This window comes from Balaenoptera physalus (genome assembly GCF_965194825.1).
Source record: "Balaenoptera physalus genome assembly, chromosome: 4".
NCBI lineage: Eukaryota > Metazoa > Chordata > Mammalia > Artiodactyla > Balaenopteridae > Balaenoptera > Balaenoptera physalus.
Window position 1 is genome coordinate 127,385,676 of NC_138891.1, and position 26,453 is coordinate 127,412,128.

Sequence of the window (26,453 nt, forward strand, 5' to 3'; positions counted from 1 at the left end):
CCTGATTTTCTCCTACAGGAGGAAAATATGTTTAATACGCACGGCACCAAAAAAAACCAGCTCACTCACCAACTTCATCCTGAATTTCCTCGGCCACAGCTGGAACATTGTAGAGCAGGGAGAGAGACTGGTTCATGCGCTCGTAAATCACGCGGAGGTGTGTCATAACCTGCAGCAAAGGATGATAGCTCCAGGTAAACCATCTCTGGAGTAAGGAAGAGTTATTTTCCTTACCGAGCACCGCAGACAGATACAAACTTCCCAAATAAAACTGACAAAATGCTGCTGGAACTTTGAACCTGAAAGGGCATCTTTATTTTTCTTGTTCCCTCATTTTTTGTTCTCTAACTTTGGAGCTGCTTTAAACTTTCCATTATATTATATGCTTGTAACCATAAAATATAAAGCCAATTGAAAAGACCATTTCTGCCCAATTCTGATTCCTAATATTGAGATTCCTAAATAAGCTCTGATGCTCCATATATATATGTCTTTGCAAAGTTTCCAATAGATGGGATCATATGGATATTTCACATGAAATATAGATATTTCATGATAGATATTTCAAAAAATTCTTCTGTTTAAGGAAATGTAAAATTTCAGATTTCCAGAGGTAGATCCCAGTTGTCAAGTTTTGAAAATGGCAGAGTATAAAACTTATCACTACCAAGCTTCATTTAGTCTCGCATTATCTCCAAGTATTACAGTAGAAATGGAGTTTATGATTGTCTTCTATAATTTAGTTGAACCAAATTTTAGCAGTTTTGGTTTATACAATTTTGTTTTCATTTTAGTCATCAGAGTTTGATGGTTCCTTAAGAATCAGTAGCAGTAGACACTCAAGATTTTATATTCTTTGTTATTTTCATAACTCAGAAAGTGCCAAACCACATGTTGCCCTAGGACAAGCCTTTAGAATTTACCAGGTGTTAAAGAACTCTTGCTATAGAGGTCCAACACCCATGGCTATTCTGGGAATACCTAAAGATCCGACTCAAAGGGCAAGAACACTGAATTGTCCAAGTTGCATGATTACCACATTCTGTGCTTACCTGGGACCGGATCTGAGCAGCTTTCTTTGGATCCACCATGCGAACATGTTCAAAATGCTTTAAGGTATGCTGTCTATCTTTCTGTTCGGCACGGACATACTTCTTTAGCATGTTGAACACATGGCGAGGCTGTAGGGGAAAAAAAAAGTTCAGGTTTGTCCAAAATATTGCTTCTTCCAATGGCTTTGGGTCAGAGGTCCCGCTAATTCATTCATGATGTGAAAGCACTGTGAGTCACGTTTTTGCAATTCTCCATTCCCTTCTTACTAGGTAATTCTTACTTGATTGGTCACTTTTCAATTCTGTAACAGCACTTAGCATTTGACACATATGATGATGGCTATCCTTGTTAACATTTTCTTTTAAAATAGTGCCTTCTGCTATTGAAGGAGAGTTGATTTTGGATCTGTCAGATTTAAGTTAGGTACTTTCCATTTTCCCACCCAACTATACAGGGGCATATGAGACCACAATTCTATCTGCACAGTCTTAATTGTTGTCTCAGCAGTAACTGTTGCACAAATAATCCCACCATCAGTAGCACGTAATAATCAAAATGAGAAAAATAACAGATAACCACTACTAATTTGCAGGCCAAGAAATAGCTGATAAGCTCTAAGAGACATCATGTTTTTCTGGGAGAAAGGCCAATGTATTATTTTACTTTGGAGTTTAATTAAATCCTTTCCACGCCATCAGATTCTAATTCTTTCAGCAACAATTAAGTTTCTTCTTAAGTGTTTCTATTTTTTTTCTAATTGATTCCATTTCATTTTTATTCCAGTCTTACTTGAAAGCATTCATCCTCATAAAAAAAAGGGACAAGGTCTGCTTTCTCTATCTTTAACAATTCTCTTGCTACATGCATTCTACTATGTGATTCTTAAAAATGATTTCCAAAGATACATGTTTCTTCTTCATTAAAACAAACAAAGAAAAATTACCTATGCAAGTTCATATCAGAAATAGAATTTTGGCCATTTGTGTCTATCTAGTTATTATTAACCTGTGAGTCATGAGCACCTTGAAAACCAGTTGGAAGGTAGAGAATTTATTCACAGAGATGGTGTGTGTGTTTTCCAATACTTTATGGAACGTGCCTCCCCTTCTCCTGTTGCTTAACTTAGGGCCACCTCCCTGACATGCTAGGTAGAGGGGGTACCCTTTCTCTGTGCTCCCATGAAATGCTATGCAAACCCCCATTATTGCATTTCTGACTGCTCTCTTCAACTGTGAGATTCTTAAGGGCTAGATTTTGCCTTTCTTTTTCAGGAATCACACAATATACAGCGCCTGACTCAGAGAGGGTGCTCTGTACCATACCTTCCACGGGCCACATTCCTATACTTAAGAAAAACAAAGAAATACAATGAAAAGAAAGTAAGCCTGAGTTCATCTGCCTTATTTATTTTTTTTATCATCTGCCTTATTTCTTTTATTCTTTTATCCTAATGTGCTTCTCCATAATCTCCAAAATAGGCAGACATCACAGCTTGAAACAGTTTTGGGCAGCACATCATTACAATTTTCATTGGTACTCTGAAATCTCGTTGACCCTACACATCAGGGAATGGCCTTTTAAATCTGAAAAGGTGAAAAGTAGTAAAAGAGATAAAAACTGACAAACTTCATCGATAATATACATATTTAAAAGACAATAGGTTTTAAATATATATATTTAAAAAGCTGATTTTGGGGTCAGAAATCAAAGGCCGAGTATTGTTGAATGCAATGGATATTTTATATGCAGGACTGTGCAATCAGGATATTACATACATGCTTGTTCCTTATTCAACACCAAGTCCTAAAAAAGTCCCTCTAGTTCTACTGCAATTATGCTTCCAAAATCGGAGACTGCAACTAATTGCATTCATCAAAGGTGTCCCAGCCGACTGGCTGAATGTGCTTTCTCAGGTGCTCTATTTCATTTCTTTCCTCTTGAAAAGGCTCTGTTGTTTTAAAAAAAAATGGAATTTTTTTTCTTTAAGAGCTCAAATAAGAAACAATACTTCAATTGAACATAAAGATTGTTCTTCATCATAACTTTCTTTTCTTCTTCTTTTTCTTTTTTTTTTTTTTTTGTAGTTAGTCACCTATAAATGTTTCTACAAGGCATGTTGTCCTCAGAGGACCGTCACCTCCAAGCATGGGTACTAGGATATAACTGCTCCAAACTGGCCTTGGCATTGCTGCTCTAAGCTGAATTCTGCCAACTGACACTTGGGTCTCTCCCCACCGCTTTTTTCCACTATCACCACAAACAGTATCGATTGCCACTTGCTATTATTAATGTTAACATTAATTTAAAAATAAACACGAGTCACGAAATATCTAAGCCTCATCTTCCTCATCTGTACCATTCAGATAACAATCTTTCATACGGTGTATGTGGGAATTAAAAACGTTGTGTGTTAGTTTCCCACACAATGCTGCATCCACAGCTGCTACTCAGTACACGCTTATTTCTTCTACTCAGTCCCTACCTCCATCCCCTCCCCCTTTCCCTTTCTTCTAAGCAATAACAGTTCAGCACTTATTGACTGCTTATATGAATGAGACGGTGTTTCAAGTGCTTTATTCATAGTAACTCATTAAATCTTCCTATCAACCCTGTGACAGAGGTACAGCTGCTTGCCCCACTACATTGATGAAGCGAACAAGGCACAAAGGAGGTTTAGGACTATGAAGCTGGTTCCATTTAGTTACAGAGTTAGCCAGGGGTACAGCAAGAACAGGTAGCCCAACACTGGCTCCGCAGCCCATTCTCCTGATCACTATGTGATCCTGCCTTCCAAGGAAACTCTAAAATGGACCACACCAAAGACATGTTCCAGAAAGTAACCTATAGAACTGGAAACTGAAAGAAATCGCTGAATAGTTAGAAATGAGAGCCTGTTCTAGAAGTCCTTGCTTGTATTTCTAGTTTTTATAAGCTCAGATAATATTATTTTGGGACACGCTAATATCTGCTCTTTTAATTGTGCTGAAAATCATCCAGATTTGTTCAATCTTAGAAATACTGTCCTTGGTTTTTGGCATTCCGCTGTGCTTTAGCTAATGCCTCGGATGTAGGGAGGAGAAATAGCAAGATAGGAAGGTCCTCTGTCAATCTGTTCAGGATTACTGGAAAAAGATTATAGGTATTAATAAAAAGTTAGGCTTTTGTGACATTCATGGATTCTAGTTCTAAATCCATCCTTATCTTCTGCTAAGATGGATAATTAAATGCTGAATGTGTTCGCATGTTGAAAATTGCTTATCTCCTTTAATACCGACATTATATGTTTCAGAAGTATATTCAGAAATATATTCCAAACTTTCCCCCCCCAAATCCCTAGAGCTTGACAATGAAAGAGTAGCACATCGGGCTCCCGTGATGGCCCAGGCCTCTCTCTGCTGGGGAACAAAGCTCCTGTAGGATAATGAGACCTAAGAGCCCACTGTAAGCCATGACCTCATCACTGTTTATGTGAGCTCAGATACACACTGCGTGTGCATCTATACATACACCAGCCTTTCCTTCCCGCTGCCTACACGTCAGGACACGAGAATTCAGGAAGACATTCAGAAAGACACTCTGACGTCCCTCATTAAATGAATTACAAGGTTCTGTTTGGTTGATTTATTCATGTAAACATGTTTCTAAGGATCGTGCTTAGAAATGAAAAATATAAAAATCAGATTAGTTTTTATGTTGGAGTAGTCAGATAAATCATGTCAAATAAAATGGCAGACGATACCTCATAAACTAATGCTATTTTAGTTAAGAAAGAAAAATAGATAACGTTCCTTTGTACTTTTGTATATTCATTTGCTTTAGTGTAAAAAAAAAAAAAAGAGTTCTGCCTTTGACATGTGATTCATGCGTGTTTCATTCAAATACAGAAATAACTGTCTTTACAATTTTTAGCCAGAACGCAGAATTTCCAAGGCTTAAAACTATTTCTAGAGCTATTTCACGTATCACAGAATAACAGGGAACCTCCATTGTTTCGGGAATTTTATTTCATTATGTTAGGACAAAGATGAATTTCTTAAAATTGTAATTAAAAACTCAGAACATTCATATAGAAATGATAGGAAAAAATACCTGGTATCTCTATAGAAATATATTCTCTTAAAGTAACTGCTATTCTATCATCATGATCCTTACATTTAAGACAGAATTATTCAGGTGATTAGAAAAACAAGCTTAAGAATTCAGTGGCTCATTGCAAGGATATTGACAGTAAGCAGAGATTAGGAAACATTTTAACCTCTATGCATATAATTTCAACCTTTCTCAAGTCTTTAACATCTTCTGTAACTAGTAATAACATTTTTTTCTGCCAAATTCCCCTCATTTCACAATATTCTATGCATTAATACTGAAATCTGGTTATATTGCCATTGAATGGCTAATCTTATTATTAAAATTTATAGCAAAGAACAGAGATAATAAAGGGAAAAGATCTGCCCTAGGGGGACTAATTATATCCAATCCTTTTTTTATCGTCATTATTGTTTCTGAGTGTTTAGCCCGTAATTACGAAGTACCTATTTGCATCAGATGTAGCACTTTTCAGTACACATTAAATTCACTTCACAATCACACTGCATTAAAAAAAAATCATTTCAAAAAGAAATTTCGTAAAGGATTAAGAGTAGGCCCTTCTAAAATGTATTATACTTAACCTGAAAATAGAAGATTTACATTTTGGAACATTAACCACTTCCCTCTCTTGGAACAAGAGTGTAACATATCGCTAGCTCCTGGCTCAGTTCCTGGCATAATTTGGTTGTCAAAAAATGTTAATTAAATTAATGAATAACCTAGAGCTAAATATAACTTGCACAAGTAGTTCCAGTGGCAAAAATACATCCTTCACGGCATCTGAGTTGAAAATAACCATCTCTCAACCAAGAAGAGATGCATTCCCAATTTTTTGGTACATATTGATCTATCCACCCAGTGTGTTGGGGTCCTTTAGGGAGCTGTTTTAATGGGGAACTCTTCCCAGAAAATATTTCATAGGCTCTACAGAATGTTCAAACCCCAGTGTCCACAAGATTCATATCCTTAATTTCAAAAGATGTTACAGTTTGTCTTCTTGTGGCTTGGGTTTTGATGTCAGGCTGATGCATGGAATTTTGAAAGAAATTTCACAGTCTTTCCCTCTAATAGGTAACTTTAAGAAATTAATGTTCCCACTTCTCAGATGTATTGTCTTTTTCACTTGGTCCTTTTATGCAATTTCATAAATTTGGTGTCCATGGACTTTGGATCAATCAGACACATATGACTGACTCAATGCCAATCATGTCTGAGTGGGTAGCTTTCTATTCCACAGTTCACTTGGAACTGTGGTATATTAAAACATGATTGTTCAGCTCCACTGTGCCTCTTTGCAGCGTTATGCTTGATGTAGAAATCTGGCATCTTATCATAACAGACACTTGTGCCTGAAACCATCTCCTGATGGGAGGGAATGATCTGTCAAGAGCCTTTAAAAGCCCTAAGCATAATCTTGTCAAGAAGAAGGAAGTAAATGAGTCACTTTATGGGGAAGCACCCTAACCTTTCTAGTTCACAAGGGACGTATTCAGAAAACCCTTTCCTGAAGCATTAAATTGCACCCTAGTGGTTTCCAACCCTGTGACTTGGGAAGTTAATCACCTACCAAGAAAATGCAATTCTCTCCTGTTTTCATAAGTAGGTTCAGGGCCATTATTTTCACAGTTCTACATCTTGGATTCTGAGATATCTTGAGCATATAAATGTACAATGTACAAAATCTCTGTGTGCAGGTTTAAAAAACTCCCTTAAGAGAGTTAAACCTCTTTCGGCTTGAGATGGTCTCTTGGATGAGTTTATTTTGCCACGGTAGACCTTCCTCAGCATTTCACATGCATTCTCACTGTGGCAAGAAAAATCTCAAAAAAAAAAACCATTTGGGGAAGCTTCCATGGGAACCTTTGATCACAAAGGTTTAAAGCTAGGAGTTGAGCTAAATTTTTAAAGTCCACTGCAAAATTCATGCATATTCCTTTCTTCAGAAGAGCACATAAATGATTTTTGTAATAGTTTGACATGAGTGTAAGAAGGCAAATGACAATTCTATGTCAGGTTGAACACAGAAGTCTTGAAGAAGCCACAGAGGACGTGGGAGTAGATTCTCATGCCCGGCTCCATTCAGTGTTCCTCAGTTTTGATAATATGGAGGCATTAGACACATCCCTTCCCAGCATATCCAGATTACTATTTGGCTCTGGCTTGTGCTGTAACACAGCACAGCAGTACACAGGCAAAGCCATCTCCCATCCCATCCTTCCTCCACAAGAAGGCAGACGACTTCCTAACAGGGACAAGGCACCAAAGCCTCCACATAGACTGTCCTAACAATTGTTCTCTTCTCAGGGAGGAAGATATCTTTCTACTTCACAGTCTCATCTCAACCTTCGATTAATCCTTTTGTTTTTCTAATCATGGCTAACAAAAAGCTAGACAATATTAATTACAAAAAAAAAAAAAAAAAAAGTAGAATGATTAACCCCAATTTGCAAATAGAGGAGGAAGAATCCTTCTCATTAAGTCACTTGTTCCAAGTTATAAGATGGCAAACTTGGGAATTAAAAATAGGTGTTTAGGGCTTCCCTGGTGGCGCAGTGGTTGAGAATCTGCCTGCCAATGCAGGGGATGTGGGTTCGAGCCCTGGTCTGGGAAGATCCCACATGCCGCGGAGCAGCTAGGCCCGTGAGCCACAACTACTGAGCCTGCGCGTCTGGGGCCTGTGCTCCGCAACAAGAGAGGCCGCAATAGTGAGAGGCCCGCGCACCGCGATGAAGAGTGGCCCCCGCTTGCCACAACTAGAGAAAGCCCTCGCACAGAAACGAAGACCCAACACAGCCAAAAATAAATTAATAAATAATTCCCACTTTAAAAAAAAAAAAAAGGTGTTTATACTGTACAATAAAATATGGAAAATAAGGGTGTTTTTAATCCTGTCGCTCACAAATTAGGGACCTTTGGACAGTTTGTCAAATCTGGTAGGTTTTAGTTTGTTTCTGGGATATTTTGCTAGTTCTCAGCAATAATTTATTTTGGTTACCGTGACATAAGAAATACATGTTTGGTCTCTGCCCCCAGTTCCTGACACAGAGCTCCTAAAACTCTTATAAAATTTGGTGGCAGGAGCATCTTTTGTCATGATATTTGGTCTTAGGTCCTTGGTTCCAGACACAAGAGCTTATTAGACCCTTGGAGAGATAAGAGTATCTTTTTGTATGCTAACGAGGTGACTCTTGGAGGATGGGAACTGGTTGCTAGAGGAACCAATATTTGGTCTTAGTCCTTGGTTCCAGACACAAGAGAACCAACCGAATGATTAGAGGGTTGGAGCTTTCAGCCCCGTTTTCTGATCTCCAGGGAAGGGAGAGGGGCTGGAGACTGAGTTGAATCACCAATAGCCAATGATTTAATCCTTCATGGCTACTTAATGGAACTTTCCCAAGAAAACCCCTAAGCAATGGAATTCAGAGAGCTTTCCAGCTGGAGAACACATTGGGATGCCAGAAGGGTACCATGGCTGGAGAGGGCATGTAAGCTGCACACCCCTTCCCCCATACCGTGCCCTACAGTCTTTTCCATCTGGCTCTTACTGAGTTCTATCCTTTATAATACATTGTTAACAGTAAATAAAGCACTTATTCTGTGAGCTGTTCTAGTGAATTATCAAACCTGAGGAGCAGGTCATGGGGACCCCCGATTTATAGCTGGCCCATCAGAAATACAAGGTGAAAATCTAGGATTTTGCGACTGGCTTCTGAAGTGAGGCAGCCTTGTGGGACTGAAACCTTAACCCGTGGCGATCTATGCTAACTACAGGTAGTTAGTGTCAGAATTATTTTATGTGAGGGAAAACCCCACACATATTTGGTGTCAGAGTACTAAGTGCAGAGGAAACGTTTCTTCCTTCAGTTACACAGACCCCAGCTATACATTAGTGAAGACAGCATACACAACTGAAATTTAGGATCTGGCCCAAACCCCATGATTTATGCTTTTGGACCAGCTTAGCATCCATCGGATACAGAGCTTGGATCTGCTGACCTGCGAGCAAAGAAGCGCCAGAAAGTGTTTGGACTTGTATGTCTTCAACTCTCGTTTAGTCACGCAGTGAAACATGCGGAACCCCTCAATGATGAACAGGATTATTAACGCAACCCAGACGGCAAAGCCCACAGAGTTGAGGAAGAAATCGTAAACAAAAGATGTTTTAAGATACCACAGACCTTCAGAAAGATTTGTCAAATGGTCTGATCATCTGACAAATGCCAACCATGCCATACTCTTGACTTCTTAAGAGAGAATTACAATATGCTTCAATTTTGTATATTCATACTTAGAGTTTGGCATTTTTGCTTCACAAATCCCCTAAGTGGCTACACCATGTTCAAAGATATGCACATCTATATTTCTTTCAATTTCACTCCCTTCTCATACTCTACCTAACCACAGTGCCTTGACCTACTAGAAACAATATAAGGAAATTCAAGATAAAGCTTATGTCGGGAAAGAAGAAATTTTCCTCTAGCCTTCTGACTGGTCTAAGAATTAAATTGAGATGATACAGATTAAGAGGAGAAAAATCAAACGAAAGTTGAATAACATGGGAGAGACCCAGGAAAATTGAGTAACTCACCAAAACGGCTGAAACCCTCACCTTAAATACCATCTCCAGCTAAAGACAAAAGAGGATGTTGGGGGTAGTGGGTTGGGACTTCAAAGGGGAGGAAGGCAATTGACATGGAAAGGGAAAAAAATCAAATGTTTGGTAAACAAACGTCTGCTGGGCCTTGCAGAGACAATGGGACATAGAGGAGAACTTTAACAGATTTTCCTCCCTGTCTACACACCTAGCTCATACTATAGTGATCTATGGTGACAGCTCCTTCCCTGGAACAGGTCCTCTGTCTACATTCTTTTAGGCAGTTAGGGGGAAGGAAGGTCAAAGGTTCTTCCTGAGTCTTTTGGGCCTCAAAAATAATCAGCCTAAATTAATCCTCATGCCAAAGAGACACATTTTTGGGGTGGCAAATTTTGCCCTACACTTACAAAAATCCAAATATAACCTAGGATCTTTCAACTGATCCGTGGACGGGCTGCACAAAATGAGTGAACTCCTTGAAACCTATGTGTAATTTTGTGTGCACACACACACGTTTCTAGGGGGAAGATCCCTTGTTGCTATCTGTTCTGTAGGGCAGATATCTGTAACGCCAGACAGTTAAGTAACCCCTGGATTATTAAATAATGTGTTATGCATTTGTCTAAAAAAAATAAAAATTTATGTTTTCATAATGGGTTTTCATTTTCAAGAATGAATGAAAATAGATATTGACATATAAATATGTATGTGCAACCTTTGCTAGAACGAAATATGACATCCCAGTGCTGTATGTTTGACAGCATCAGATGAAGAGCTATTTCGACTCTGAAGACAGTGACTAAGCGGGGCTCTGCTGTGGAGGGAATCTGGGTGAGGAATAGGGTCTCAGAGGCACAGGACAGCTTTCAAGCGGATGCCTTGCCTACATACGTCTTCATTTTATATTTAACTTAATTCAATTAAAAACAGAAAACACTAGTGTCTCTCGTTACACACTTCCTGCTGGTCTTTAGTCAGATCTGTCTATTCAGCTTGGTAAAGATTCAAAGCAAGGTAAGAGGTAATACTGAGAGGCTTTTCTGGCATAGCATGCAAACCACACAGCATGGTTTATAGGACTTTGTTTAATAAATGCGAATTCTCCCATTTGTCTTTCCACCCACCATTTGATACGGGGTCTGTCCTTAAAAGCTCTCAAGTTAACAGGTCCCCTTGTGCTCACCAATTTTTACAAACCTCAACTAAAAATAAATGAATGATGAATGAATGAATAATAAATATATAAGGTACAGGATAATTATATTTCTCAAAGATGATTTTCAAGCCAGTAGTCTTTTAAGTACATTCTGATCAGCTTTACGAAATTTTGATTATATTCAAAACTTGGGGGCTTCCCTGGTGGCGCAGTGGTTAAGAATCCGCCTGCCAATGCAGGGGACACAGCTTCAAGCCCTGGTCCGGGAAGATCCCACATGCCGCGGAGCAACTAAGCCCGTGCACCACAACTACTGAGCCTGCGCTCTAGAGCCTGCGAGCCACAACTACTGAGCGGGTGTGCCACAACTACTGAAGCCTGTGTGCCTAGAGCCCGTGCTCTGCAACAAGAGAAGCCACCTCAATGAGAAGCCCGCGCACCGCAATGAAGAGTAGCCCCCGCTCACCACAACTAGAGAAAGTCCACGCGCAGCAACGAAGACCCAAGGCAGCCAAAAATAAATAAAATAAATAAATTTAAAAAACCCAAAAAACTTGAGGGTAGGATGTTTGAAATTTCTTAGTACTCATCTCCCTCAGCGCCTTCACATGTTAAGATGTCAGCAAATAATTTTTAATTTATTTACCATCCATTATATTGAGGTGTCTATGCAGTATATTTACCTTGGAGATATATATTATCTACATATATTCTATCAATGCTTCCTATTTCTTTTGCAACCAAAAGTGATGAGCAGAAAATGAAGAACTGTGGGGAGAAGGGCAGTTAGCAATTATATAAAAATGAAAACAGTCAAGTTTAGCACCTCAGTTTCTGTTTACGTTATAAAACATATAGTTACACCAACATTCATGTTGGCTAAAGACTGATTTAGTTGGTACCTCCTCATGCTGTCACTAGTTTGCCTGCCACGGCATACCAACTAATTGCTGTCCTTTATTTTCTCCAATGATTGCTACTTTTTATTGAACACGTATTGCCCTGCTGTTAAAATACACCTAACAGCAGTGAGCAAAATCTCAATTTAGGGAAAAAACCGTGCTCCTTAATGGTAAATCTCACAAATCATTCTACTAAAGAATTGTATGAAGACATTTTCAGGAATCTCAAGAAAATTTAACATTTGGCTGAGCTAATCTAGTATACTGTTGGTGGGAGTGTAAATTGGTAGAGCTACTATGGAAAGCAGCATGGAGATTCCTCAAAAAATTAAAAATAGAACTACGATACAATCTAGCAATTCCATTCCTGGTATTTACCCAAAGAGAATGAAGACACTAATTCGGAAAGATGTATGCACCCCAATGTTCACAGCAGGTTTATTTACAATAGCCAAGATACAGAAGCAACCTAAGTGCCAACTGCCAGATGAATGTGTAAAGAAGATGTGGTATACACTTGCAATAGCATGGATGAATCTGGAGAGTATTATAATTAGTGAAATAAATCAGACAAAGACAAATACTCTATGTTTTCACTTATATGGGGAATCCAAAAAATAAAACAAATAAACAAATATAAAAAAACAGAAACAGACTCACAGATACAGAGAACAAACTGATGGTCACCAGCAGGGGAAGAGTGGAATAATGGGTGAAATTGGTGAAGGGGATTAAGAGGTAGAAACCTCTAGTTGTAAAACAAACATGTCACAGGGATGTAATGTACAGCATGGGGAATATAGTCAATAATATTATATAATAATTTTGTATGGTATGCAATCTATAAAAATACAGAATCACTATGTTTTACACCTTAACCTAATATAATATTGTAAGTCAACTATACTTCAATTAGAAAAAAAAAAGAAAAGAAATGAGAAAGGAAAGAGTGCAGGTGCTAAAGAAACTGCTCCCCAATTTTTTTGCTCAATTAAATGCTGAGAATCTGAGTGTGAAGCATCAGATACAAGCACGAAATTAATTTTAGTATGGATAAGATGGCTGCAATGCAGTATTTAGTATCCAAATTTAGTATGGATAGGATATCTCATGAGACACTGGAAAAAAACCAAAACAACACTACTGGCACACAGACACACAGACATACATGAAAATGTTTCTTAATTCTTTCTTTCACATAGAAAATTCTTAAAAGTTGTTGAAGTCAGGATAATAATTAGGATGTTGTCTAATGGAGATTTAGACTGAGTATCTGTAAAGACACCAAAAATCCAAGAATTACGTAGAAAGCTTTGGCTTTTTGTCTCTTATCTTTAAAACACTTCAGTTCTTACTCCAGCTCCTAAGTTTTTCAAGACCTAAGCCTACAATGGAAAGTTTATTTTAAACAGAAATTCCTATGCAGCCTTTGGTTTATCTATATGGGATCCCACTTAAGTCTAGTTTCTCTTCAGATTACACAGAATGTTGAACAGTCAGGCAATATCATAATCTTTTCTCCATCTATGAAGTAGACCCTGCCAGTTACAGGAGGGAAGGCTCAGATAGTATTGAACTCATTATTTCATGAGTTGCATCAATTTGAGCTCTGTGAAAGTAAGAAGCCAAAGTCCTGTGTTTTGTGATGATAATTTAGTTTAAAGCAGTACTTATGTTTAGTAGTTTAAAGGCCTCCAAGGGTGATAGAAGTTTAACCATGTGTGATGCCACTTTGGAGAAGACTTTAACTTTTCTGGAGAAAAAAGCGTAACTCCTTTATTTTTCCAAGGAATCTTCTAGAGAAGTGAAAATTTTGAAGAGCTGGTCCTTAGAAGAGTTACTAGCCCTCTACAGATTAAGAGTTTATCCTAGTGCAAAGACACAACTGCATTCTAATTTTTTTATTCCTGGGGGTTGGGAGAGGGCGGAAGAGGATGGACGGACATGGAGAGACTGTTTTAACAACTGTAATATGTAAAGTATATATGTATATAAAAATTCTAAATATGATTCAAACAATGCACTTCTCGGTTGGCCATTCAGTGTATCAGCCAGTAGGAATGTAATTAATCAAAAAGGAAATTTGGAACATAAAGCACACACAGACACAGGGACTCACAAATGAAATTCGTGGTAGAGCAAGGAATTCCAGCTGCACAAAAACATCATTACGTCATACTTCCAAGCTTGGGTTTAAAAAAAAAATGAAAGCATGGATTAAACCTAAGCTTCAAAGAGACTGTATAAACAATCCATGTTGCTCCAGATTCCTGTTTGTGAAGTTGGGGACTATTTGGCAAAAGTGGTCAGGGTTAAGGGGATAGTTATTCTGATGTGATTATCAGCTACAGAATCTACAGAAAAAACACTTGACTAATTCATTTTCTTATATTCAGCTCACATTGAGTAAATATTTTGTATTTTCCAGGCACTGTGTAAGTATGAGGGAGATTTCAGAAATACTTATTTATGGCTCCAATACAAGACATGACCTTTCTCAGAGAGTTACTGGCAAGCTTCTGATTTATGTCTTTCAACAGCAATATATAAAAGCCCTCAAGAAGGGATTTAGAATTTTCTCGCATTTTCCGAAGTGTGGAGCTAAGTGCCATGTCAAGCTATACATTAAAATTCAAATGAAACCCACAGACAAAGACAATAACTTAACAAAAATGGCAGGTAATGCCAAGGTTGAATGCCTGTAACTACCCAGTCCCAGTTTTTATTAGATGGGAGAGTTTTATGCATTTCTAGGTAAGAATTCAACATGAATCCTTGGATCAATCAACAACAATCTGATTTTTTGACAGTAAAATAGTTCTTCTTAATCCAATTATTAATTTTTATTTCAAATAAACAGGTTGTCTAATTCTACACGGAGTGATCAACTGACTCAGGGCAAGCATGATTATGACCAAATCTGAAATTATCCCCTTTGATAACACAAGAAGCTTTGGCAATCATTATTCTTGTCACTGTCTTTCCTGTGATGGCTGATGGGACTGAACTGAAAGATCTGAAATGTGCATTTGTTGAAGACTCCATTCAGTCCTCATCTTACTTTCAGCTCTATCAATGACCATTTAGCAAAGATCTTACTTCAGAAATCGGACCTTTAGCTGGAACGCTTCGCTAAATGTCAGCTATTAAGATTCTGGTCTCAACACCCACCACCCTGCATTGCTCTGGCAAATGATGCTGATGGCCCCGCACCCCAAAATAAAGTCCTGTTAAAAAAAAGAGAGTAACCAAGGAACTCATTCTCCAGATACATAAACATAATTTTACTGAACAGTGCCAGGACAGATTTTTTTCTGAAGAGAAAATGAAAATGCTAATGTGAATATTCTTTTTCAAAAGCTTTCTGTTCCGAGAGGAAGCCTGGTCTGGTAGGAGGCCCTGCAGTGGTCACCTGTGACTCACAGCTCTACCCTGTCCATTACTAGTGGTGTCACCCTGAACTAGCCACTCAGTCTCAGTGACGTCATTGGTAAAACAGGGTCAATACTATTTTGTTATCTGGAAGAGTACCAGAGCTCTCTTATGGTTCCTCAGAGCTTTCTGCACTGAACCTTAGTATAGAAAGAAAAATCAAAATGATGAGGCCAATCAGTGCAAGTGGGTAGTTTTTTGGTTTAGTTACATAGTGTACACACAGACTGCCACTTCCAGCCAAGATAAGTAGTGGAAACTAGATTTACCCTGCTGCCAGTAACAACCAAAAAATGGACAAACTATATAGGACTATATTTCTGTAAGATATTAGACACCAGGTGAAGGACAGAGACCACTGAGAAATAAGAAACAAATATTGTGAGCTCTACAATTGCCCAAGCTTACTGCCTTGAGTTTCCAGGCTGTGGCTCCAGGCGTGGGAACCCAGGCAGAGCCTGGGAGATTCCAGAGAGCTGAAGATATGGGGTGAGAGTCTAAAGAGAAGGAGGTGGCTGGCAGTCACAGGAAAAAATACTGGAGAGGAAGGAGTTGCTCAGAGAGAGAACCTGGAGATGATGCCCTATGAGAATGCAGCTAACTAATGATCAGTGCACGCACATGAAAGAAACATGAGGCCATGGCAAAAATATCTCCCAAAAGGATTAGAGGTAACAGTGTCTGGTGTTCACACAGGGTCAGAAATAGTACTTGTTTCCATCATCCAGATGGAAAAACTCAACATTCATGGTAGATTACTCAGAAGGGTCTCGCTTCAGGATTGAGGAATCACTCGCCACAGGTTGATAACTAATCTGTTTCCAAGTAATTTACTGCATTACAGAACAAAGCTCAGGAATAGTAATAGGTATCCAAAAATACCCAGCACTCAACAAGGTGAACTTCACAATGCCGGAAAGCCAATAAAAAAATTCCAAAGGTTCAAAAATTAAGTAAAGATATGGAAAATATGAAACAAACATACAAAAATCCACATTAAAATTCTAGACATGAAAACTATAATGTATGATATGAAAAATAGCCAGAGGGGGTTAATGGCAGGTTGAAATATACCAGGACACATCATAATCAAATTGCTCAAAACTAGTGATAAAGGAAAAATCCCTAAAAGCAACCAGATAAAAAAAGATATTTTACTTACAGAGACATAAAGAAAAGGATGATATAAGTATTCTTGTTGCAAACAATGCAAATAAGAAGACAATGGAGCATCAACATAAAGGCAATTGAAGAAAAACTTCAACCCAGAATTCTATCCCAGTAAAAATGTCTTTTAAAGGAAAGGTGAAATAAGGATATTGTCAGGCATACCCAAGCAAAAAGAATTCTTTACGAATCTAAATGCATTAAAATAAATTTTAAAGGAAGTCCTCTGGGTAGAAGAAAAATGATTCCAGATGGACCTACACAAGGAACAAAGAACACCAGAAATGGTAACTATATAGGTAAAGAAATATTTTTCTTATTATTTAACTCTTTAAAAGATAATTGACTGTTTAAAAAATAACAATAATGTAGTATGGAAAAAGTATGACAACAACAGCCCAAAGAGTAGGAAACGGGAAATGGGAGTACCTTATTGTAAGGTTCTTGTAATATAAGGGAAGTGGTATAACATCATTTGTACTGGTATAATACCATTGTGAAAAGTTAAAGATGTTTTCTACAAACACTAAAGCAAACACTAAAATAATTAATAAAGAGTTAAAGGTAAAAGGCAAGAAAGGACACAAAATAGAATCATAAAATATATTCAATTAATCCAAAAGGTAGCAAAAAAAAAAGGGGGAACAAGGAACAGATGGGACAACTAGAAAACAAATAGCATGATGATGGATTTAGGCATAATCATATCAATAACTTCATTAAATGGTCTTCTTAATTAAAGGGCAAGACCCAAGTATATGCTGCCTACAAGAAATGTACTTCAAATATAAACGAATAGGTTAAACAAAAACACAAGGATGGAAAAATGATACACTATGATACATTAAAAGAAAGCTAGAGTAGCTTAATTAATATCAGACACAGTAATTTTAGAGCAAAACATATTACTAGGGATAAAGAAGGACATTTGATAATGATAAGGGGGGTAGAGAGGACATAACAACACTGAATGTTTATGCACCTAAGAACAGAGCCTCAAAATACACAAAGCAAAACCTGAGGGTATCACATGAGAAAGAGTCCAATCCACAATTATAGTTGGAGATTTCAATATTCCTCACTCAGTAATGGATAGAACAAGCTGATGTGATGTACACACACTCATGCTCAGAATGTTCCTTACATCCAAAGTAAGCTCTCCCATGAAGCCTTTGCTTGCAGTGCTTGGTAAGCCTTTCTGGGCATTTATCCCTGAATACCACAAATAAACCCCTTTGCAGTGGACGTCATGACCAAATAGGGCTCCTATCCCCAGAGAATATGGCTGCTGCTCTCAGCAGGAAATTTCAGTTCTAGTTCCTATTATTCCACTAAAAATCCTTATAACCCAGCCAAATCTCAGCTTTTAAAGATCTCATTTACATCATAAGGGGGCTGGGCTAGGTTACATCTAAATTCCTTCCAGCTCTTGTGGTTCCCTGACTTCAACTATACCATGAACTGTCACCAGCCAGGGATATCAACTCAAATCAGGTCTTGCACTGTGAGCGCCCGGGAAGCCTGTCTGACTCCTCGGTGGAAAGGTGTGTCTACTGTACAGAGATGGTCCTATGGAGGCAGCTGCCCTGTGACCCTTTAACCTTCAAGATAAAACAGACTGAGGTTGAACCTGTGAATAACGGTGCTCTTAGAAACTTCTCCCAATTTCTTTCTTAGGGCCTTCAGTCCCCAGTGTCCCCATGCCTACTGGCTGCTGTGCCCTGAGCTGTGAAGGGAAGCCTACCCGAGGGGGCACAGCCTGCAGAGCGGTGATGTAATTCTCCAGGGCCAGGCGGCGGCGGTCATTGAGCATGGCTTCCACTCTGGCCATGTGCGTCTCCACCAACTGCTGCCTCTCGTTGGCTGCTTCCTGCTCCAAAGATTCCACCTTTTCCTGGAAATGCTGCCGTCACAAACACAGGCACGTGACAATCGGGAACCGGACAAACAGGATGGAGCAGCAAATTCAAGTCTTTTAAAAGGCATATCATACTTTGTTTTATTCAAAGACTTCAGTCATTCCAACATTTTGACTAATTCAGCATATCTTATGGGTTCCCCTCCATTTCCCTGCTTTTCATCCCCAGACCTAATTTCTCAATGTAAATCATTATTCCATATGGTCACTGAAAACTGATTTGACTAACCATAAGGTAGAATAAATGTATATGTTCTTGAAACTCTAAATTACATGCATATTTATGAAAGTCCTCTCTTACTCAAAGAACTTTAAGAAAATGATCATGATAACCTCATGGTTTACTGAAGGCAATTCTGAGAGGGGTTCCAGTCAAAAGTTCAAATTATCGTGTAAATTTGCCACGGGGAAGAAGTAGCAGAAGATTATGGCAACCAGAAAGGTATATTATTGATAAAAGTTAGACTTTAAAGTAACAATCTGAGTTTTAAAGAAATGAATTATAATGAGCTAATTGGGAGCAAAAGTAAGGCAGGGTTTAAGCAACTGAATTATTAGACAATGATTAGCAGTAGTCCAAGTTGAGGGAAATATGAACAATCATGTATGCGGTTCCAGCAGATGCTTGAAAACGTGCAGGCGCTACATCAACAAGGGTACGATGCCTAGTGGAGGACGGACTCAGGGTTTACCTGGATCACTGCTTTCTTATCAGCTTTAGGCAAGTTCTTTGCTTGACGTTCTGCCTCTTCCCACTCCCTCATGACCTACAAAAGGAGGCAATCATTTAAAACCATCAGTGCTTTTTTCAAATATAGATTTAATGAGCTAGATCACTGTTTTTTTTTTTTCTTCTACATTTGACACTTTAAACATGAAAAAAATGATCACGTTCCATCCCTAGCTCAATAATATTTGACCTCCCACTAAGATGTATATAATCTATCACAGCAGTACAGTAAACATAAACGTTCACCTTTATATGGCCCTTTGAAACAAAGTCGGTCTTTTTTCTTTTCTATTACTTTCAGAAATCGCTGAAAGTCATTTCATTTGATGTGCACAAATGTCAACGATTCATAAAAGGCATATATTACCTATACAAGGTCTTCCAACATTAAATTGAACACGTTGGTTTTAGTCTTTTGTGAAAGCAAGTTATAAAAATTCAAACAGTACGAAGGGGGAAAAAGCATATATAAAACTTTATGCATGTGTACACATGCCATGAGCACAGTACCAAGAAGTATATAATAGAGGAACTAAAAGAAGATTTCAGTTGTCAGAAATCCTAAGATCCACCCCACTGAAGAACTGATGGGCAATTAGAACATTTTGCTTGCCAACTTGCCTCACGAACAGCAAAGAATACTCTAAATTCCTCCAGAAATTCCAAGACAGTACACGTTATAATGTTCTGAATGTAGCAAAAAGTATTCTTGGTAAGTAACACTAATTTGGTAACCAGGTTAATCTGTTTTGTAGGAAAATAAGACTTCCTCTTCTCATCCATGATGTTCACTCAGGATTTCTCTGAGAGAAGTTCACTCACTGATCTGAATGCAAAGAGGAAAAGTCTGCAGCTGTGGATGCTGCTGAAAGGAAACGATATTTGATTCTTACCACTTACAGCTTCCTTTTCCTTTTCAAGTGTACTACTCACGATCGAGTAGTTTTTTTTTTTAAGTGTAGCTCATACCTGAGCAAGGTAATATAAAGAACAGAAAGATCCAGTAAGCAAAATAATGGTTTGTTGACAGCTGTGTACTTGCATACTTTGTGGACATACAAAGCACAAGAAACCCTGATTTCTGTATTATAAGGGCCTGTTATTTACAGGTATTTATTCCTAAGGAATTGATTTTTTTCAGACATCCTTGAAGCTTGGCATAAGTAACAACTGATAGAGAAGTTCTGTGAGAATATCACATCACATCATCATGTCAGTTTTTAATGAGATACTTCATTGTCAGTTAGCATCGATCCATTGTATAAAGTGCAAGACAAGCTTCCCCATGTTGTTTACATCAAATTATGGAGAAAAAAGAATGGAATGAATTCTCTGTTACAAGTGAAGAGCATATAAGAAATAACCTAACACATGCACAGCAAAATTGGGGAAAATGTGCAGCTGCTATGAACAAGAACAGAATATAGAAGGAAAAGAAACATATTGCCCCAGATGCTTTGGTGGGTCCAAGAGTTAATGAAGACCACCTGTGAGATGGGGGCTACTGAAGACTACTTTTGCTTTACAGATGAGATAAGCCTTGAAATAAAAATATTTGAATTTCCTGCTTCGAAAATGTTCATAGTGGCGGTATTCTACCACAAATTCTTCAGGTAAGGAATCTCAAAATTAGTTTGAGAGAGAAGTCAGATGTCTTATTGGAATGCGAAAAACTGATTTCCTGCATTACATTTAAATCTTTACCATCTTCCTTTGTATATTCAGAACTTTCAGCTTTGAGCAGGGGAATCCATGGAATAATTAAGGAGATTTATTTAGCTAATGCATTGAAAATAAGCATTCCTGTAGAAATGAAATAAAATTTTGATTTTCAGAGCAATTTAATAATATCCTCCATCCTTCCAAATAAAACAATTCACCTACACCATCACACTAGGCCTAGTTACTCAAAGATAAACACACACTGTGGGATCAACATCTCCCTTTGAACAATGGCTTCCAATGAGGTCCACTGATAATAGAGTGCATCACTCCTGACCTGCTAAATACCAGATCCAGTGTTAAGAGCTTTCCAAAATCTCTCTCGTTTAATTGATTTCTCACATGAGATTAGCCTTGGCCATCCCCATTTTTATGGATCAGGTTAAGTTACCTGCTCAAAGTTATGCAGGAAAAAAATGGAGAAGGAAGGATATAAACCGAGATCTTTGTGGCTCTATAAAGACCATGCTTTTGTCCCCTGTGGTCCAATTAGCCATTATAAAATGGCAAATCCAACAGGTGAGCTAAGTTTATATTTGGTGACAGGAGAAAAGGCCGTTCCTAAGATGTTGATGCTTCTATCATAAAAATAATAAATGTAGAGAAAGGTCAACTTCCATTTTGAAGAACCTTACTTTAAGGATACAGTAAAACTGTTAAAATCATATGGAATAAATGATCGTGCGCCTTCTTATATTTGCTAGATACTATTCATAACATAGAACAACAGAAATCTGTAAGTTCAGAGTTATCATGAGCCCCAGCAACAACAAAAGCCCCCAAATTCTCTGCATTGTAAGAAAACAAATAATAACAAAAACTGTAATAAAAATCATTTTAAAAGATGAAATTTTTAAATTAAAAATTCTCAGGATCTAGACTTCACAGTGGCCCCATATAGTCTTATAAAGCAACTTTCCACTGCATGCGTGAAAGTATCAGTATCATCCGGATTAATGGATCTTCAAAGACTCTGCTGTTCATGCAGAGAAAATGACAACTAATACAGAGAGATTTAAGAGGCAGGCAAGTTCAAAGTCAAACAGTCTCCAGAATTCAGTACCATAGATTATGATGATAAATGTTGATCTCAAGCATCTCATACTCCTATGATCACTGGAATCTAAGAGACAACATTCTCTGCTCCAGGATAACATTCTTTAAATTATCTCAGATATAGGTAGTATCTAAAAGATGAAGAAAGTCCATCAAAACATATATGAACTAAGTCATGGCTTAAATAGGTGTGCTAAAATAAAGTTACTATTCTAGGAGAGATCTATAATATCTGAAAGAGTATTTGAAATCAGTGCTATTAACAGGCTCAAAATGACCAATAAATACTGGAAAAAATTCAGAATCTGTATTTTTTTAAAAAATAATGACTAAGTGGGTTCAAGATAGAAATGCAAGGTTAGGAAGGTACTTATATAAATGTATAGGGACTAAACGTTTACAATCCAGCTGGAGGAACAAAACTGGTGAGCAAATATTTAGTTAAATGCAAAAGAGCAATGACTGCTTGTCTCACTCTGAGGACTACATGAGTGTAAGGAATGGCTGAGATGTGCCAGCGTGAAGAAGAGTGGGACACCTTTCCAGAGATCAATGCTGAGAGCAAAGAGAGTCCGTGATGAGTTTAGCATACATTGAGCAGAGTGGTTTAAGGTTGCCCATGTGACGATGGTAGCAGTTGAGGTGGGAGAGGAAGTAAGATGACTGGATTTGGGGTGCAGGAGGTTGGGTGAGGGGGCAGGCACTGGAAATGCCAAGCTGAGCGTTCAGTGTTTATTTTGTTATTTTTCTTCTTGGGGCCTTCATTGCCCCACAAATGGATTTTGTGGGCAATAACAAGGTTCTGAGAGCTTCAGAAACAAGTAGTGAGACAGGATTTAAGTTTAAAAGATGTCTTTTCAGTGGCAATAAGTATGGTAGCTGATAGTCATCCTATTCCTACTTAACAGTGATTACATATTGTGTGTATCTTTCCTAAAGAAAAACCCTATTTTTCTTTCTTCATTCACTCATTTATGTTTCCTTAAATCTGACTTTTCCTATTATTTCTTCATGTTCACTCTTCAGGGTATAGACTATGAGTTGGAACGGTGATTGGCAAGTAAGTGATAGATACGTATTTGTTGAATGACTGAATGAATGAATAAAGAATCTGAGAAAGGGAACTTCCCTGGTGGTCCAGTGGTTAAGACTTCGCCTTCCAATGCCGTGGGTGCGGGTTTGATCCCTGGTTGGGGAGCTAAGATCCCACATGCCTCAGGGCCAAAAAACCAAAACAGAAGCAATATTGTAATAAAGATTTTAAAAATGGCCCACATTAAAAAAAAAAAAAGAATCTGAATCTGACAAAGGACTAAAATCCTCAGTATTATCTACCTCTAATACAACATGTAGCACCTGGTAGCAGGCATAACTTAAATTGTAGTTGGTATTATTACATGTAAATTAGTTGTTTTGGAAACAATTTTTTGTTTCATAAAGAACATGATTAAAAAAAACAGGGTTTGTAGCACAACGTAGTGAAAAGATCATTGTACTAGGAACAAGAAAGGCTTGGGTTCCAAATGCTTCTCTGTGTTACTTATACTGCTTTGTTCTAGAGTGGGAAGCTAAACGCTTGAAAGTTTACTGCATTATCTGTCATTTATGGGACTAGATAAAATGATCATTATGGTTCACTTTGGTTTTAAGCTCCTACAGTCCTATGAATTAACTCGGTAAGAAATGTTAGGTTCAAAGTTTTCATAATTTGGTATTCCATACAAAAATATTCATCTTTGCTAACGAACATTTTAAGTGATTTTAATTTACAACACCATTACAGGACTACGCTAAACACAGAGTGACAAAACCATCGAGAAAGGTGTACACACAACTTAATTTGTGCTTATAAAATCTTACTATACTTACTATACCTGTGTCTTTCCTAGGTGGCAAGTTCAAGGAGAATGCAAAAAGCCCCAAATCGGTGCCCTTATAGCACACATTTACAATTAAAAATGTTATGTCTTTAAGATCTGGATAAAATTAAAGAGCCTTACCCACCCCTAGGCATTCATCAACCATAGGGCCCCTGGGGAGACTCTGAGGCAGAAGCAAATCCAGATTTCCCCAGTATTGTACGACTGAAGGATGGAAAGTCACATGTACCTGGGACATCCTCTCGCGGTGCTTGGCCTCGAGCCTCTCTTTGGCTTTCTGGAAATGGGCGTGTTCATTCTCATCTCCAGGTGTCTCGAGATACTTGTCAACGGCGTCAGGGGTGCTGGCTGCTGTTGTGGGAACTATAAAGCAGAAGGAAAGAAGGCTTGAGGAGAGTGACAGAATATCCAGTCATTTCAAAGAAAGCCCTATTTTCCGTTTATTCCAGAACAAAGAATTTAGTAAAGAAGCACATACAAGATGTTAATGCTGTTTAAGAGACCACGAGACATTTTGCAGCACAGCAAGGATGTCTTTCCCCCCTTTCAAGGATAGGGTGAAGGAAAATCTTGAAAACAGTCCATTTCGCGATTACAGTATTATATTTAAAATTCTTTGCGAAACAAGCATGCATAGAGTAAAAAGAGTTGGTGTTTAATACACGCATGTTGCACCAAATCCCTATGCCTTGCTAGATTAATGTTTGTAACCTTGAAAGTAAATGGTGGTATCAATATCACACCTTAAGATTCCTGAAAAACCCAAAGAAATCTAGAAATTAGCCTATGCAGAATAACTGCACCTTAGAGAAAAGATAAATCCTACACTATATATTTTAGATAGCTGGTGAGCAGTATTTGAAACAGTACCAAAAAACTCATAAATGTCAAATTCATTTTTGAAATTACAAAAGGATCTTTCTGCCTTCACAAATTTGGCAATAGTCAACCAATTCATTATACTAGTTGTCAAAAGGAAAGTGATTTCTATTTTGAATTCCACTAATACTGCTGAGCAATATTACTGAATTGCAGCAAATACTGCTATATTATGCAGAAAAATAAATACCCATAAAACTGAAGAGTGTACTATAAAGCAAAAATGTCTGAAACTCATGAGCCAAGTGATGTATAATGCTTATACCAGCAGTTTTACAAAAGATCAGTAATGACTAGTGAGAATTCAGAGCATTTATGAGCTTATTAAAAAAAAAAACCCAACATGAAAAGAAAACAAGATTTCGATTTAAAGAAGAAAGCCTGGGGACTTTGCTGGTGGCGCAGTGGTTAAGAATCTGCCTGCCAATGCAGGGGACATGAGTTTGATCCTTGGTCTGGGAAGATCCCACATGCTGCGGAGCAACTAAGCCCGTGCGCCACAACTACTGAGCCTGCATGCCACAACTACTGAAGCCTGCACGCCCTAGAGCCCATGCTCCACAACAAGAGAAGCCACCGCAATGAGAAGCCTGCACATCGCAACAAAGAGCAGCCCCCGTTCACCACAACTAGAGAAAGCCCGTGCGCAGCAGCAACGAAGACCCAACGCAGCCAGAAAAAAAAAAAAAAAAAGCATGTTCAACCAGAAAAATGAAATTAGGTGTTTTCACTATGTTCTCAGGTCGAATCAATTTATGTGTTTTATTCAAAAGATTACTCAACTATCTCCAGTGTTCTAAGTATTCTTCCTCCCTAATCTTATCTAAGATATCTGAGATACAATAACCCCAAAAGAACTTAAATGAGAGGAATTAATTGCTAGGTCATTTTGAAACTAAACTGTAAGATAAGTGTCTTTTAAGCATGTTTCAAGAAAACATCTGAAAATTCCCAATCTGAAGGCTCCAAGATTTGAACCAAAACGAGAAAGCTTTCTTGTTATATAATTAAATAATAAATTTAAAGAGAACTATTCATTCGGATTTCTTCCCTTCTACTTCAATCACTGTTTAATAATTCTTTCTTTAAAAAGTAAAAGCAGTTTAGTTGTCAATGCAGATGTTGCTCTGAAGTGGAAGGATACTTCACTTCAGGGCATATTCCTGGAATTGTTTTCAAAATACCAGGGGATTTTGAGTCAACTGGTCTGGGATTGGCACAGGGCATACCTATTGAAAGACATCTGTCCCTGTCTTCTGTGTAATAGAAAAGGGGGAGGTGTATTTCAGCAGCACAAAGAAAGAAAGAGGCAATGAACATGAACTGTGTCATCAGGCACACCTTGATTTCAATAACATCTTGATCTTAGGTTAGTTGTGACCCAGAGCAAGGAACTTAAGCACTCTATGTTCCAGTTTATTCATCTATCAAGTGGTGACAACAGGCCAACATACTAGGAGTGCTGGGAAAATGAGATGCTATACCATGTGGTAGTCACCCTGCAGAAAGGGTGGCACCCATGGCACTTCATTCATGTTAGCGCCCTTCCCTCCTCCTTTGCTCATTATTGCATCCTAATTCAAATCTTAGCACTTATCCTAACCATAGGAAAACCCAGCTACTTTCATCTCACATCCACTGAAAATGAATTACACACAGGATCATGAAGTACCATGGATAGGAAAAGTAACAGGTACTTTTCTAAAAAAATTTGGTATGACCTGCATAAAAGGCTGAAATTATTGAAAATGTATCCTAATTTTTAAGACTGAAAAATAATTTTCAATTAAATTTTTCTGTTAAAAAAACAAAGGTAAATGTTTTTCTGCATCAGCTTAAGCAACTCAATATGCATGTATTTTTAGCCTAACC

At 38.0% G+C, this 26,453-nt stretch overlaps 1 protein-coding gene across 7 annotated transcripts in view; it reads right to left on the reverse strand.

Moving 5' to 3' along the window:
- Positions 1–26,453, reverse strand: part of APP (amyloid beta precursor protein) — a 275,886-nt gene that overhangs the window by 66,518 nt on the left and 182,915 nt on the right. For all 7 annotated transcript variants that reach the window (XM_082460407.1, XM_082460411.1, XM_082460410.1 and 4 more), the window contains 5 exons: positions 23,932–24,065; positions 19,007–19,081; positions 18,141–18,299; positions 1,053–1,181; positions 70–169 (listed from right to left, as the gene is read on the reverse strand). In XM_082460407.1, coding sequence (XP_082316533.1) covers positions 70–169; positions 1,053–1,181; positions 18,141–18,299; positions 19,007–19,081; positions 23,932–24,065 — 597 coding nt within the window. The remainder of the gene's footprint in view (positions 1–69; positions 170–1,052; positions 1,182–18,140; positions 18,300–19,006; positions 19,082–23,931; positions 24,066–26,453) is intronic.